General features: G+C 39.4%; 1 protein-coding gene across 1 annotated transcript; it reads right to left on the bottom strand.

The window, feature by feature from the left end:
- Positions 1-2,499: 2,499 nt before the first annotated feature.
- RAB23 (RAB23, member RAS oncogene family) lies at positions 2,500-13,606 on the bottom strand. Its single transcript, XM_009988848.2, has 6 exons — positions 13,452-13,606; positions 12,534-12,619; positions 6,838-6,994; positions 4,843-4,925; positions 3,500-3,592; positions 2,500-2,639 (listed from the first exon to the last, which is right to left on the bottom strand). Exons 1-6 carry the CDS (start codon positions 13,604-13,606, stop codon positions 2,500-2,502), a joined length of 714 nt encoding a protein of 237 aa, XP_009987150.1.
- Between the last annotated feature and the right edge of the window lie 2,818 nt (positions 13,607-16,424).

The following is a 16,424-nucleotide window of genomic DNA, read 5'->3' as shown; positions in this document are numbered from 1 at the left end:
TCTCTCAGTCGTATTGGAGAACAAGCACTGCAAAGTCACAACAAAGGAAGAGCCACTTCAGATTTAACATGGGAATGAAATTAAAAGTAACTGTTACCCAACGCTGCAAATATATATTCCTGCATTAAAGTGTATGTGTCCTAAATTTAAACATATCCTAAATTTAGCAACTCTGTCAAGGCTACACCTATGAAAATTCCTACTGAGTTTTCAGTCCTTAAAACAGCAGTTTGTAATGACAGACTTAAATACAAACAGCTTATGTAATAGTACAATGTCTACAGCATAACATGTAATAGTACAAATGGTCATTGTACTTGTTTTTCAGTACTCTGTACAAAGCCAAACGAGGCAAAAAAGATGTTTCAGACACTTTGTGGTTTTGTTTCTTTTTCAAGAAAAATGAATTAAAAAAACGTCAAACTGGCAGACAATGAAATGTAAAAGTTTTCGTATTAAAAACAGTTGTCAAATCTCTTCATGCACCCACTCTATCCTACATCCTGAAGCTGTAAAAAATCGTTAAGTCTTATCCTAAGTACCTGACTTCTTAAATTGCCAAGACAGACAGGAGTTGACTCCATTTACACATACAAACAAGTGATTAAATACACTTCTTAAAAAACAAAGGCCTTTATCCACGAGAAAATATAGGAAACATTACGGAGAAGAACACACAGGTTTGCTGCAACAGCAAAGGGGATGGAGCGCCTGGAAGGCCACCTTCTTGCTAGCAACAGGAGATGCTCTAACATCATTATTTCTTGTCAAAGAAACACGGGCACTCGGCAGAAAGTCTGACAGAGTGAACACAAAACGCGAAGTTCAGAGACCTTTAGGGTTTGCGCGTAACTCGCCACCCGGTTCTCTCCCTGCAGAGAGCGGGGAAAAAGAGCACGTTTCGGTTTTCATACCTATTGACTTAGAAACAAAGTCAGGCTTCCGACATGAATTCACACAGTGAAAAGTCCTTCCTCCAAGAATATATAGGATCGCTCGACTCATTTTCATTCTCATACACCATTTAAAAAACTATTAAAACTCTTTTAATATTTTCAAGCAGCATATTTTGCATTTGTCACTGGCAGGTTTGTTGTAGAAATCCTAGAAAGTTAAAATTATATCATACCATACAAAAACATGTAAACAAACCAGGTATTTTTTTAAAAGGCATGCATGCTTTTGAAGAGGATTAGAAAGTGTTTAGTTTTGGTAAATAAAAGTAATTTGCTTAGCATTTTTAAAAGCACCTTAGTGATTTAGGAGCCCAAGTCCAAAGAACTTTAATTTAGATTTTAGCTCCTGAACATATAAATCAATTCTGTAAAATTACTTAAGCACTTTGAAAAATTTTTGCCATGTCTCTGATCTTGCAGAATTAGATTTTCTGTAACCAGCAGCTAACTTTGAATCTGAGACAACATTCAAGAACGTCTCATTAATGTAATTCAGTCATGAGCTGCAGTTTTTGGATCCTCCATAACTTAGTTTATGGTATCGACGAAAATTTTTTCCAAAGAAGAGAAGTGTTTGGTGACACCACTTTGCAAGTTCCTTTTTCACAGACAACACAGCATACAATAATCAAATCTGAACAGGAATACGATTGTATTTTGTTCTTTCTGAACAGGTACTAGTGTCAAAGACTGTGTTATTTGTTCAACCTGTTAAGACTGAGAAAAACAAACTTTCAAAAACGTGTAGCACAGCATTATGTAAAAAGAAGGAGCATTTTTGGCACCATACATTTTTAAATCCAAGCTTTCAGGCCCAAAGTATAGCAAGATAAACGTACACAGTGGCAGTTGGGAAAGTCTCGTCTGAAATGCAACATTTTCAAAGGAAAATTTTTTTGGAAGATTCTGTTTTATGATCATTAGCTTATCTCCAAGTAACGTATACATTGGAATTTCACCTAAATATTCATACCAAACGTTTACATATATACCTTAGCACTCATATATATAATACAAGTATATTGCACCCACAGAACTGCCAGAATCTGTATTAATATAGTCAGACATAAACCGCAGTGTCTTCTTTTTGCTCTTCATTTATCTTCTTAGTGTCCTGACTAACCAATTCTAACATTTTCTTTGAAATTTAGTTGCAAGATTGCTACTTTACCTTGGGCCATAGTGTTATGGTTTGTACCTACACTTGTCAGTGTTATCCTCATGTTAAATGTGCTCTGCAATTCAGCAATACCTAGTTCATAGCTCTGCAAATAATTCCTTGGAAAAGGAGAAGCTTGCCTAATTTTTACGAAGTGCACAGGGCAGCCACGGTTCTGTGTTTTCCCACCAGGTGTCTCACTCTACACACCAAAACCCACTGCATCAGCAAGTTTACATAAATCCACCCTCTTTCAAGGATCCGATAGGCACAAGATTTGCTAAAGCACTGGTGAAAATACCTCTACAGCTGGCTTTATTCTGTACTCAATTGCACAACTTCATCCAATTCACTGGGCTGGTTTTCTTTTCTTTCAAAAGTAGTCTAAAGTATGCTGCAGTTGCTAAAAGGACTTCTGTTTTTCTTGGTCCTCTGTTTGTTTGGTTTAAGGTTGATGACATCTCCGCCATTAAGAGTGCTAGAATTTTGGTTGGAGTGACTTCCACCAGCTGTATTAAAAACACCTACAGAATTTAAAGAAAGAGAAGTATTTGCATTTCTTTGCTTCCTGCAGTGTAACACATTAACACTTAAGACACAACACTTACTAAGGCATTGTAGCCACCTCAAACGCATACTCCAGTTTACAAAGGCTTTATCTATTTCTGAGTCAATTCTGCAGCTAAATTTGAAGTAGAGCCAGTTGGAATTACTAGCCAGGCAGTATTTCAAGCTGGTATACATCTATGTAATTGAAGGGCAGCATATGCACTCATCTGCCTATGTGTATGCTACTAATTACATGGTAACAAAGTTATGGTTAGTTAAGTAATGTAATAAAAGAAAAACATGACAATTTTGAAGTTAGAAAATTTGCTGAGATAAAGGTAAGGAAAATGCCTGAATAAAAAGGGCTTGCTTTAAGGAAAAAAAAAAATGAACTGACTCAGAAGCACTTTAAAGAAGGACTACAGAAGTTCAGTGTTCCCTTACAAAAGGCAGTTTACAAAGACCTTCTGATTACATGCCAGATTCTTTTACCATGAGTCTCTTGTCAATCCACACCAAGATGAGTAACACTAATACTAATTACATTAAAAAACCCAACAGGCATCCTTTCTTAGGTCTTTACACAATGTTTGTTTAAACGAATTTAATAAAAGGGCACTTGCCAAACATTAGCTAGAAACTTTAGAGTATCAGTTTGACAATCTTACAGAGTCACAAAGTTATTTTACAGAAGGAAAGGAGACAATATCTTAGATAGGAAGGTAACAATTAGACTCTGATTCACCTCATATTAACTCCATAAGGAAACAGATGAGACCATAAGCTTTGATGGCACAAAATACTGTCTTGCGTTTTTTTATTACAGTATACATACCAATCTTGTTACTGCTTGTATGTACTAGTTCTGGATCTTCTGCTGTTTGTTGCTTGAGCCTCTGAAGATATTTATCAGCCAAATACTTAAAAACTGGAATGTTAAAAAGAAAAAAGGTACATCAGAGTATGCTTAAAAATAACCTGCGTATCAATAACAATACCTTCATGCCAAAATTCTGTGGGGTTGTAAGAATGCATTCAGCACCGCAGGTTTAGCAGGATCCGGTGAAGCAGCTCGCTCTCGGCAGGCCTGTGTACCTGAGCAGAATCCAGATGCTCCAGTGCCTAACCAGCTCTTACAGTCTGCAGTACTAGGGTCCTATGCAGCAGAGAGACACATCTCAATGCTCCTGTAATAAAGCTGGCGCATACATATTGCCAAATATTCCAATTCATGCAACTTGGCACTTTTTAAAATTATGTAGGAATTTAGTATGTATATTTTTTGCAAGAAGCCTTAGAATAATAGCAATCATGTAAAGTAAGGCTATTAATAAAGCTTGGCAGCAACATTTTTCTAATTAACTAATGCTACCCTCATTTGTATTGGGGTTGAGAAAGTCTACCTAGGATTCTGAAAAAAACGTACAACTATAAGAGAATTTTCAGAACCTATATATGTTAGCATGTAAAGATGATACAGAAACATTTTAATTTTCTCTTGTAGATGTTTTTTCCAAGGTGAATGATTTTAACAGAGAAACAATTAGTTTACTATTAAGTTTGCCTGATTAAACAACAGTTATCAGAGACTGTAATTCATGATTATTCAAACCTACCCCACAAAAGATAGTGATTGAATTTTATAACAATACTCTTATGAAATTAAATATATACATTAAAATATATACTTGGGAACTAGTAAAATATCATCAGTAGAGAAAAGGCTAGAAGAGTTCCAATCTTTTAATGTACTTTATTTAAATATAACTAAACTACGAAATTACTGTTTGCATCAATTATTTATTACCTATGAACAATTAAAAAATAATTTGTTCAACCATTTGTATATTGTAATAATTGAACTTCTACGTATCTTTATTTTTAAAAGACCAGTACTTCCTGACACTCATTAGAACTAAGCACCCTTAGCACACTGGCACTTCTAAATATCGAAGCCGTGCCCCGTTTGTGGAAGAGAAAGGAAAGATGCACATGAACAGGCCTTACACACTGACATCAAGTAATTCTAGCTACGTTTAAAGCATGCTGCCAAGAAACAGAAGGATTGCCAGCAGCATGCAGCAACATGGAAAGTAACAGACCAGCTCCAAACTGGAAAGATGTGCAGCGCTACAGAGCGAAGGGCAGGACCGACACCTGTGCTGCTGTATCCCGTACCTTCTGTTACGTTTAGGTCTTCCTTTACGGATGCTCGGTAGAACCTTAATTTTAGCTTCTTTGCCAGTGCTTCTGCCTCTTCGCTGCACAACAGAAAAAGACTTTGTAAATACTGATTTGTATCATTTGTCAGTAGTTGTTCTTATAGACAAAATGCTTCCTGGTAAGTTAAACATGAGAAGATGGGTTAAGAAACTCAGTCAAAAAATACTTGATCCTTAATTTCTTTACAATATCTCCACTATAACAAGAAAAGACTTTACATCAGTTTCTTTATGACCAAAAGCAATTGATCTTTAATATTTATTGACTTCATTAAATAAAATTTCCCAAGGGTTCGAAGACAGGTGTCAGCGAAACCAAAAGGAAGAAGACTGTTATTAACAGCACTAGAATCAGAATAATTGCCACTGCAAAGTCAAAACAACAACAAAAAAGTAATCCTTAAGTATATTATGCATACAGGCTGAGAGAGTTGGGGCTGTTCAGCCTGGAGAAGAGAAGGCTTCAGGTGATCTTCTAGCAGCCTTCCAGTACCTAAAGTGGGCCTACAGGAAAGCTGGAGAGGGACTTTTTACAAGGGCAGGGAGTGATAGGACAAGGAGCAATGGCTTTAAACTGAGAGGGCAGATTTTGTTTAGATGTAAGGAGGAAATTCTTCACTCTGAGGGTGGTGAAACACTGGAACAGGTTGCCTAGAGAAGTTGTGGATGGCTCACCCCTAGAAGTGTTCAAGGCCAGGTTGGATGAGGCTTTGAGCAACCTGATGTAGTGGAGGGTGTCCCTGCCCATGGCAGGGGGGTTGGAACTAGATGATCTTTAAGGTCCCTTCCAACCCAAACCATTCTGTGATTCTATGATATTTTAATAAAGCAGTAGACTATGCAATTAGATGAGTGCAGAGATGAAATCAACAACTATATTTTTCTGTAAGGAAAAGCTGACAAAACATATGAACATTTCACCAAGGCAAATCGCATCACCAGAAAGATGAAGTTACTGAGGCAGATGTAGTATTCTGAGAGCAAAACCTAAGCAACATACCATGAATAAAGGAGGAGTTCAAATGCAATTTTGCTTTTCCTTTGAAAAATCCTCAGTATTCTTTGCAGAGGGAGTAGAAGCTGATTTATGCCATCAATGATAGCAAACAGAACAGAGAAAGCCAGTGCAGGAAACAACAAAAAGAAGAAATAATTTAAATCTCTCAGGAAGATGGTAGAAATAAAGAAGAGGAGAATGATCAACTTCATCATGCAGTATTTTTCTACATGATACGCTGTGGTAAATAAAAGTTAGCATTTGTTAAGCTGAATTTATGGCAAGAATGAAATTGCTCATATATACAAAGGCAGAACGAACTGACAGTAAAATCTGTAAAGAAAAATATAGTGAAGAAGGATCAGCGCCATGCAGTTTGAGAATATTAACAGACAGGTATTTCTCTTTAGTTATGTCTTGACAAAAACGAGCAATAAAACCTAATTAAAGAAAAGCAAAGCAAAGAATGTTAAGATACTTTTTCAAACTACCTGTTTAATACTACTTCATCGTTTTAGCAAGCATTCACTCGCCAAACTAGACAAACTAGACACTGGTGCACAGCATAGTTTAACAGTAACTGCAAATTTTCACAGGAGAGAAAATTTGCAGTTTTAGAATTTCTGATTAAAAAAAAAAAAAAAGAGAGAGAATCGTATCATGGCACAACCAAACTCTTCATGATATTCCTCTTTTTTTTTTGGCTGACACTTGAGAAGAAGGCATGAAGCAAACAGAAAGCTCCTAGCTTGGCAAGCACATCTGCCCAAGTAACTACACTCATGCAGCAATACCTGTCACTGGTGCTTCCAGGGCATGTTTTGATGCAGGGCATAGGTCTGTCAACCTAGATACTGTAATTCATCAGCAACTCCCAAAGATATTTTTTTTTTTAAACATGTGTATACAGGGGACATATACTGTTCTTGAAAAACAGTAAGATAAAACTCCTACTTCTTTATACAAGAGTCATCAAGAAGATCAATCTTATTCTGCACAAGAACTGTGGGAATGTCTCCAACTTCGGCCACGACTTTCTCCTTCCAGGTAGGGATTGCTTTGAAGGACTCTCTGTCAGTTGTAGAAAACACAAGAACACAAGCCTGGGCTCCTAAAAATATACAAATCAATTACAAATACAAATAAATACAAAACAACTAACAAACATTAAAAAAAAAGAATCATCATATATAATGTATTTCAAGTATGAGGGATTTTTCAAGTTTCTCCCATAAAAGTGCACTTTTATCATCTATAAAACCAATGCTCATAAATTCCCTAAACGAAAACAGACTGCTGTATGATTTTGATCATTATACCCGTTCTTCCTGATGGCTACAGGCCTGCTACCTCTCAAGCTATTTCCAGCATGGTGCACATATGCAGGGGAAAGGAACAGGACGGGCTGTAGGAAGGCTGGAAAAAGGGAAAGGGAGGTTTGCTTATTGCTCACTGTTTTCCAGAGAGTTTAATGGAAGCCAGAAGGCAAATATTTTTCCATATGCAGTATCTGTAGAGCACACTTCATGTTATTCTTTGTGCTATAGTAATTTGGATTTTGAAAAGCAGAAGAAGTTTTCAGAGAAAGTTGTGATTATTTCAAGTAAATCATTTAGCAGCTTTTTGAAGAAAGTAAGTGTATTTCTAATTCATACTCATTCTATCACAGCACCATGATAAATTATACAAAATGTTTTGTACCATTTTGTTATGGTTTTGAAACAGCCTTAGCAAGCAATAGTTAAAACTCATGGATACGGAGAAGGTACTTCCACACTCGAAATATTAGTGAGTGGTCTTTTGATTGTCCAGTAGCCCTTTGTTATCCTCAAGAAACTACTTTTCTTTGCACATAAACACATGGAGAAACACTTTATTATTTATACACCTTTAATATACCTGATATTTAGTAACGGAGTGTAAAAGGAATAGATAGCTAACGTCTTTGAGACTCCAGTGTTATCTTGTGGCGAATATCCCAATCTAATTATACATGGCATGAAAAATTATTTCAGCAATATGAATTTTCTTTTATCTATGAGCTTCATCAAGTATCCTCCATTCCTGTATTCTGTTTGTCTTTTTATTTCTTTGGCATAAAGCACTCGAGTTTTTTTATTAGGTTTCCTTTTATTTATCTTTTCAAAGCCAAGTTCAGTCTATCTTTACAGAAGTTTTCTTATGCTCTTTAATGTTCTTTCACATGCCATTAAGAGCCTTCTGGTATGGTTTTATACAGAATCAGAACTACCCTCAGAATTGCAGATCAAGCTCTACCAATAAAACAGTAGCAATGTAGTCTTCCATAATTTTCCCTATTACTTGTGTTCTAAAATTTTGTCTTCCCTAATGTCCGCACCATATTCTAATGTGTGCAATTCTTCTGATGCAATTCCACTTATAGTCCTGTGAGACAGGCGTAAAATTGAATATTCTTTACAAAGCAGCTGAATTTAACCTATCATCTCACAGTCTAGCTTAATAAAGCCTCTCAAGTTCTTTGCTCTACTCAAGATGAGAATACTTATTAAACGACTCTCACCACATGTAAGCAACATCCTGTTCAGTTTTAAGACTAAGAAATCTGTTGTGAAGTTTCCACTATTACACACTTTCACTTCATCTCTCCTTCCACCCATACCTTCTGAATGCTAAAACACAGAGACAACTTGGTAATAGTTTAGAGGGAAAGCTCCTAGCATGTGGTAGGTAAAAAAGAGCTGACTTACAACATCAGACCTGCTTATTCAATTTAGATATAATACATGTAGAAAGTAGCGGACAGAGACAGTAAAAATAACTCAGCTTGGTCATTTAGCAGCTTTTTAAAAAGAATTATATGATAGGCTCCAATTAGGAATCGAACAGAAATATTTTTGAGGACCTTCAAGATTCTGACACTTAAAGGTTCTTACCAGGAAGTTAACAAACAACAGTAAACGACAGTGTCTTTTCTCATCAAGAGATACACCTGTGTATCAACAATGACAAATTCTATGCATATATTCCATATGTAACTGTGTATTTCCAAATGTCTGCTGATGATTGGATTTTAAGAAATATCAGAGTTTACTAATCCAATAACTCTGCAAAATGCTTATTTAAGAAGAGAAGAACAAAAGCAGTATTCTTCTCACGCTCAATTCAAAACAATATTAAACGTGATCTTTCTGAAAGTATGCTTCTGTACAGTGCACAAATTAGTATGGCAACAGAGTTCACCAGAAGATGCTGCAGGGCAGAGGTCTTGCTAGGTAAATTCCTTTTGTCTTCTAAGAATATTGCTAAATTCTCCATATTTTATTGGGAACATAAAGCAGTTTAAGAAACTACAATGTCCATTATATTAAAAGCTCTAAGAAGAAAATAAAATAAGAAAAAAAAACAACAAAAAACAGGATTTAAACACTGAAACACCTTTCTGTATGCAGTGACTGACAGTATTCAAGAGTCAACAACATTATCTCACTCATCCCCCTCCAAATGGAGTCATACATCACCTCTGTCACGCAACAGGTTGTACACAACAACAGACACCAGCTGCAAAGGCATAGGATAGTATCGGACAGGAGTCTAACAGCTAAAACCACAATGTTCTCGATTAATATTTTAAATCCAAGTTCTTTTCTAAGAAGCTGTTTTGTAAAGCTACCTTAAAGTACTGAAGAAAAGGACACTGGATTTTTTGCGTACAGTTACTGCGTTGACAACCTCTATAACTTTATTTTAAAAAGGTTCCAACTGGCTGCATAATCACCGATATGATATTCATATCTACACTAACTCAGAAAAAAACTTAGCAGTGCTACCATCTCTACTCGATTCAAGTAGAGCATGAGCTTGTCAGCTGAGTAGGTCTCAAAGATCCTCAGCAGACTATCCAATCCTTACAGGCTCCATAATCGCATTTTCTCCTTTCATAACAGTACACAGCCTACGTAACAGAAAATATGTAAAGAAATTCCTTGCCATGAGTGGACTCACGCAGGGCTTTACAGTTGGCACCTATTCGTTTCACTCTTCTGTTCTTTGCCTCAGCTTTTTCAGGCTGTAATGGAAAACACACGTTCACTATAAAACTGCTGGCAGTTCCTTCAACCTTAAACTGAGATAAGGTGCAAGGTCAAATGATATCATTATCCAGAAGCTCTTGTTTACTGTTGATGTTCTAACTGCTGTGGATCCTGGCTGTCTTTAACAGGCATAGCAGGATTTAAGGTCTCACTAGCAGTATCCAAAAGAGGGCTGCCTTGCTCAAAATGGATCAGAAGAGTCTTGCAGCCCTCCCATTATCATAGTTACTACAGCCTGAAGTGGATGACAGGTGCAAGCTAGAGCAATGCTATGATGGCTTGAGAACTGTGAAGTCTTAACTATTGTGCAACAAAACGAAGAGCCTGAGAATTTGACTAATCAGCAAGTGAATAACACACTAATGAGCAAGATGTCTGTTTTCCATCAAAAACCTAACAAGGGTCTACTCAAGGTAGCAGTGGTAGCGGATGGAAGAGGGCGCACGCACGAAGAAGCCATCAAATACTGCTTTGAGAAACACCTGTAACGTGGACAGGACACATGGTGCTGCCAATGACAGCCACTTGTGCACGTACTTAGCATATAAAAGTACCTAGCCAAGTAGAAGGCGTGTGACTTCCATCAGGCAGCAACTGGTAAGATGCATGATACAATATAAAAAAGAAACTATTAAATACATACAGAGCTCCCTTCAACTCTTTGAATTTTTGTTGTTGGACTCCTTGCGTTGCATGATCATGGGCATGCAGCTACACTCACTGCACACACTCGCCTGTACACAGAAAACCGCATAACAAATCCACTGTCAGCTCCAATTTTGTTTCTCTGCAAGGCTGAATGAATTTGATCCCTGGATAAGAACTGGCTCTGAAGCACTCGTTGTGTGACCATGGATGAGCAGCTGATCCCTGAAGAACTAACAATACACAAGGTTCCAGGAGAGTATGTAAGCCCTAGTGTAACGATAGTGGGACAGTGATCTGTGGGAGAGGCAGGCCTTGAAGTAACAGCCAGTGCCTTACCTACCTTAAAGGCGTCCTCCCCATCCTCCCCATACCAGCAATAATTGGCAATGAAATCCTTGCATTTCTAAAGTAAGCTTGACCTTTTGTTTCTACAATATTGTGCTTGCAGACCTGATGATGAACCAAAATTGCATTCCAAGCTCTCATCATTTCCCGTGTCCTTCACGAGTCAAAGTCCAGTGCAGAACAGTCATTGTATCTAATAGCTTGAGCAATTAATACATCCATGACACTGTCTACAATGTGCATCCACAGGATGACTATGTCCTATTTCACAGCTGCCTCTTCAGTGTAAATATCTTGAAGGTAGGGATCTAACTGCACTATGCCGGGCACAAGTCCTGAGCAAGATTTCAAGATACTCAGGACAGTGGTAAGTGAAGCCAGTGAGTGTACTTTAAAGTGCTTCTGAACACTCCATATTTTAGCATACCAGTCCCACTAATTAGGATAAAAACACCTTGGCTTGGAAAAACTAAGGAAAGCAAAGCACGCAAGAGAACTGAAGGCCAGGAGAGTAAAAGGAAGCTTTGAGAGAATAAAATACTACCTTCTAAAATTCATATGCTCAACTTGTCAGCTGTAAAATAACAGAATGATCTGTTTTCACATGAGGACAAAAAGGAAGAGGAAAAGAAGTATCCTTCTCTGAAGAAATGGTAAGCATCAATTATGAGTGACAACTAGAAATATTACAAAAGAAACCCCAACCCTATTAGTTGCCAAAAACGATCATGAAATATAAAAAGGTCAGAGGACTATACCACCCTGAAACAGCACAGGATAACTATTATTTTATCTCTAAATTTTAATAAAAATGATTTATTTTTAATAAAAAGATTTTATACCATAGTGATATATTTTTCCCACTCATCAGGTAATTAGTTTGACAAGAACTGAACAATGGAATCTTTGCCAAGTCATTCAAATCTCTCACGTTAAAAAACCAAAAGGAAATATTTTCGCAACCATTGTTAAATTATCTGTAAAGAAAGCCTAAATGTGCACTTTGTAACTGGCTAAACAGATAACCTACCTTTATATGACTGAACAATATATCTCCTATTTTATGAAGTAAATATGCTTTCCTTATTACTTTGTTGTGCTAACGTGTTCAAGGCATTCTGTACTAGCAAGAGAACTGCCAGGCCTAGTAAACTATCTTTCCAGGATGACTGGCATATTTTTTTTTCCCTTGGATTGATTTCTAAGTGCCTCAGCCATAGATTTTGAAACATTTACAAATATATGTCTTACAGAAGTAAGAAAACATTTTTAGAGGAAAAAATATAATTTTGCATTTGATTGTCTGAATGGCTACATTCTGTGCAGTTTCTGTGCAGACATTTGTCTCATTTTGTTCTATGTTTTTTAAAGGGCACCACTGAGCATCCTGCATAGTGACACTTAATTAAGGCAAGATCTTACATGAAGGGGAAAAACATTTAAGAACTGAAAAAGGTGAACTAAAAATGCTTTGAACACACATGGAAGAACTAAAATTCTTCATACAGAGACAGGAAAATACCTTAGAGATGTGCAGATAAAAAAAAAATAAGAACTGTCAAATAGCAAACATGGTAGTTTCACCTCTATAGTAGGCCTTCGTTATTGCATCAAATTCTTCTTGACCAGCAGTGTCCCATAACATCAGCCTGACATCTTCATCATTAACTCTGAAATAAATGACACGGTTTTGTAATTAATTCAACAAACAAGAGCAATTCAAGACAACTGATATGGAAATAGTTCTGTGTCTACAATATAAGTGCAATTCAGTTCAAATTTAACTTCATATAAATATAATGTTACTTAATATTGATAATGCTTCAGCTCTGTAACATGCTAGGGCAGTAGTCCCTCAATTACACCACGTGCTCTTTCGTGACAGTTCATACTACGTTTTCTTCTTCCTTTCCTCCTCTTCCTCTACATTTTCCTCTATGAAAAAAAATAATATAGACTTCAAAATAAAACTTAGGTATCTGAATAATGGTCCTTTCATCTTTTTAATCAGCTTACAAAACTTAGAATTTCCTTAATTCTCATTACTATAGCATTTTCCATTTACCAAGCATAATTGGGCAATATCTGCTTATATTACATAGACTAAATCTACAGCATATTTCATATTTCTTTCCATAGTCATTTTAATCTACATTGGCTAATAAATTCATGTAATCATTTTATCGTAGGTATTTCCACTTCCTCCGCAGGAAATAAAAAAAAATAATAAATCAACAGGTGGTAGAATACAAAGGAAAGTCATCAAAAAGCTTAGTACGACAGAGGTTCCAAGTTTTATTTTGATTTATAATTCTAAATCTTGTATGGAAAATAGAGTGATACAGTCTTATCCCACTGTGTAAGAGAGAAAACAACTCCATTTACTGTGCTTTGGAGACAGCAGGCCTTGATTCAAGCCTTTGTAATTCTTAGGATTACAACAGAACAAAGAAATATAGGGAAAGGTAAAAATCAATAGCATGGCATTTGTTTAATACATACTGGATTTGTCTTTCCAGGAAATCTACACCAATAGTTTTCTTGTAGTCTTTTGTAAAAATCCCCTTGCAATATCGCTGAATCATACTGGACTTTCCAACAGCTCCATTTCCTACCACCACCACCTTGATGGCCACCTCCATATCTTCTTCCAACATCTTTGCAGCCCAAGTGACTCTTTAGCTTATTCAGGAAGCTATCGATTCTGTAAATAAAGTAAACAGATATGGTCATGAAAATGCTGTGAAGAGAAAGCAAGAGGAAATACAATCACATGTTAGGATCACAGAATCAACAAAGGATCAACATAGGATCCACAAAGACTGTACAATTTATTTTCAGCTCTGCCACAGACTGCTAAAGTGACCTTAGGCATGTTATATTAGACAGTCTGTACTTTGACTTGCCACTTAGGAACTGGAAATTAATGTAACTGTTAATAAAAAGTATCCTTCCACTGTATGAACATATCATCATATGTTGATTACATTCCTGATCCTCCACTGCTAACACATACAAGACACTCAACTGATCAACCTAGCACGTAGCACGAGTCTGAAGTACGGCAACTTCTAACTTCGGACACTATTATACCCAGTTCAGGTATTGTGACCTAACACCAACACTGCTGCTCTGGAGACACAAACCTGTATCATTCTGTGACTGTATCCCTTACTCCAGTTCTTATTAACGCGTCTAACTTTCTGAGGAAGTCGATAAAAATCATAATAAATTTGGGTGCTCTTATTCATTAATTTTTTGGCACGTGAATCAAAACATTAAATGTATAAATATTATTGGGTAATTCTAAGGATAGTACATTTTCCAGAGTTTAGGGTTTTTTAAACAAGAAATTGAGTAATCCAACTGTTTTAAAACATGTTTAAAGGCCTAAACTCTTACATAATTTATCTTACCAATACTCAATAGACAAATTACTTACATTTAAAAAGTTGGTATCGTAAGTATATTAGGTGTGACCATAGTCTCACATCAAAGCCATGGCAGGGGAGCCACCTAATTTACCTCTGATTCGGTTTTGCCCAGGTACAGCATACATTAACCAGAGACAAAGCCAAGCTGCTGAAGCACATGGACAAAGTTCACAGTGCAAGCGGTTACAGCAGACACGGAGATTTTTATATAAACTAAAATTCCAATGCGCAAAAGTGAAAAAATAATGTATTTGGCTTAACGTAAAGATATTTAATTCAAGTTTTGGTGGTTTGTTTGTTTGTTTTTTTTATGAGGAAGAAACAGAGGTGGAAGTTTCCCCCGCCTTTTGCTGTGCCGGGACATCATCACAGGAACACTTCGCATCTGCAAAGCGGCACATTTCCTCCCAAGAGGTAAGGAACCCTCCTTTCAAAGGAGGAGAAAACACCTATTTTAAAGACTTTGCCCACCCCCCCGCCCCTCACACGCAGCCCGTGCGGGAGGCGCCGGGCTACCCGATACCCTCCGGCTCGCCCTGGCAGACAACGTTCCCGTTTTGCCTTCCGTTGCATTAAACACCAGCAGACGCGCGTTTTTACCGGGTATCCGCCAAGCACCGCTGAAGCTGCCGCTGGGTCGGCCGCCAGCAATCCAGATGGCCGTTCTGAGCGAGGACCGACCTACGCTCGGCGGAGACGGCCCTTCGGCGGGCTCCGCGCAAGGGGCTGCCCGCGGCCGCCACCGGCCCTGCCCGGGGGGCGCCGCCGCTGCGGCGGCGGCGCTGAGGGCGGAGGCTCGCCCGGCCGCCCCCCCAGCCCCCCTTCCGCCGCCTCAGCCCCGCTCCGGCGCTCGCCCCGCCGCTCCCCCGACCCCGCTTCCCGCCAGCCCGGCAGCACCCTCCCGCCTCGGGGCGCCTCAAGCCGCCGCCGGGGCCACGATTCCCGCCCGCTCGCCCGCGGCCCCTCTCACCGAGCCCTTGCCGGAGCGGGGCGGGCGGCGCTCCCTCAGCGCGCGCGGCGGCGGCTCCACCTCAGCGACGGCGAGGGCGGGAGGGAGGCAGGGAAGGGGAGAAGGAGGGAAGCCGAGAGGAAACCGCTCGTCGGGGCCGACCCAACCCGGACGCACATCACGGCTCCCCCGCCCGGAAACGCCGTCAGGACTGGGGGCGCCGCTCGGGGAGGCGCCCGCCCGCTACCTCCGCCCCCGCGGCGGCGGCCCCCGGGTGGGGGGGCGCGGGGAGGCGCCGGCGGGGAGGTGGGAGGCGGGTGCGGCGTTCACAGAATCACAGAATGTTAGGGATTGGAAAGGAGGTCAAAGGATCATCTAGTCCAATCCCCCTGCCTGAGCAGGACCACCTAGATTAGATGACACAAGAACGCGCCCAAGTGGGTTTTGAACATCTCCAGAGAAGGAGACTCCACAACCTCTCTGGGAAGCCTGTTCCAGTGTTCTGTTGCCCTTACTGGGAAGAAGTTCTTCCTCATGTTTAAGCGGAACCTCCTGTGTTCCAGCTTATATCCATTTCCCCTTGTCCTATCATTGGATGCCACTGAGAAGAGCCTGGCTCCATCCTCATGACAGTCACTCTTTCCATATTTATAAATATTAATGAGTTCCCCCCTCAGTGTCCTCTCCTCCAAGCTAAAGAGACCCAGCTCCCTCAGCCTTTCCAAGGCTTTTCAGTGTTCGTCAGGGACTGTTCGTCAGGGAGTGGGGGCTGGCCGGGACCCCTCCCGTGGGGTTTGGCTGCGGGGCCCTCAGCCACCTGCATCGGGGGAGAATCGGTGAGTGAGATCCGCCTGCGTGATTGTGAGAGGTTCTCCTCTGGCTTCCTGAGGAAAGGTCCGGTCAGGCTGATTTCCCGGCCCCCCAGGTGCATCCGTCCCTGCTTCACTCCCTACCTGACGGCCTTTCTTCCTCACCTCATCTTCCATGGAAAACAACACTCTTGTGTTTTCTGTGGGAGAAGAGGAGATCATCCATGGGCTTTCCTCAAGCTATCGCTAAGGCAGCTACCGTTCCTGTGGGTAGTACCTCCTT

The sequence above is a fragment of the Tauraco erythrolophus genome, chromosome 2 (assembly GCF_009769465.1).
Source record: "Tauraco erythrolophus isolate bTauEry1 chromosome 2, bTauEry1.pri, whole genome shotgun sequence".
NCBI classification, from domain to species: domain Eukaryota; kingdom Metazoa; phylum Chordata; class Aves; order Musophagiformes; family Musophagidae; genus Tauraco; species Tauraco erythrolophus.
This window is presented reverse-complemented; position numbering and strand designations above follow the sequence as displayed.

What these genes read in the sequence shown, in the direction of transcription:
- RAB23 (XM_009988848.2), bottom strand. Translation starts at nt 13,606, where the DNA reads ATGTTGGAAGAAGATATGGAGGTGGCCATCAAGGTGGTGGTGGTAGGA. An exon ending in AACGAAGGCCTACTATAGAG is followed by an intron (nt 6,995 to 12,533) that starts GTGAAACTACCA and finishes GTATATTTTTAG; the next exon opens with GAGCCCAGGCTTGTGTTCTT. An exon ending in AGACCTAAACGTAACAGAAG is followed by an intron (nt 3,593 to 4,842) that starts GTACGGGATACA and finishes TTAACATTCCAG; the next exon opens with TTTTTAAGTATTTGGCTGAT.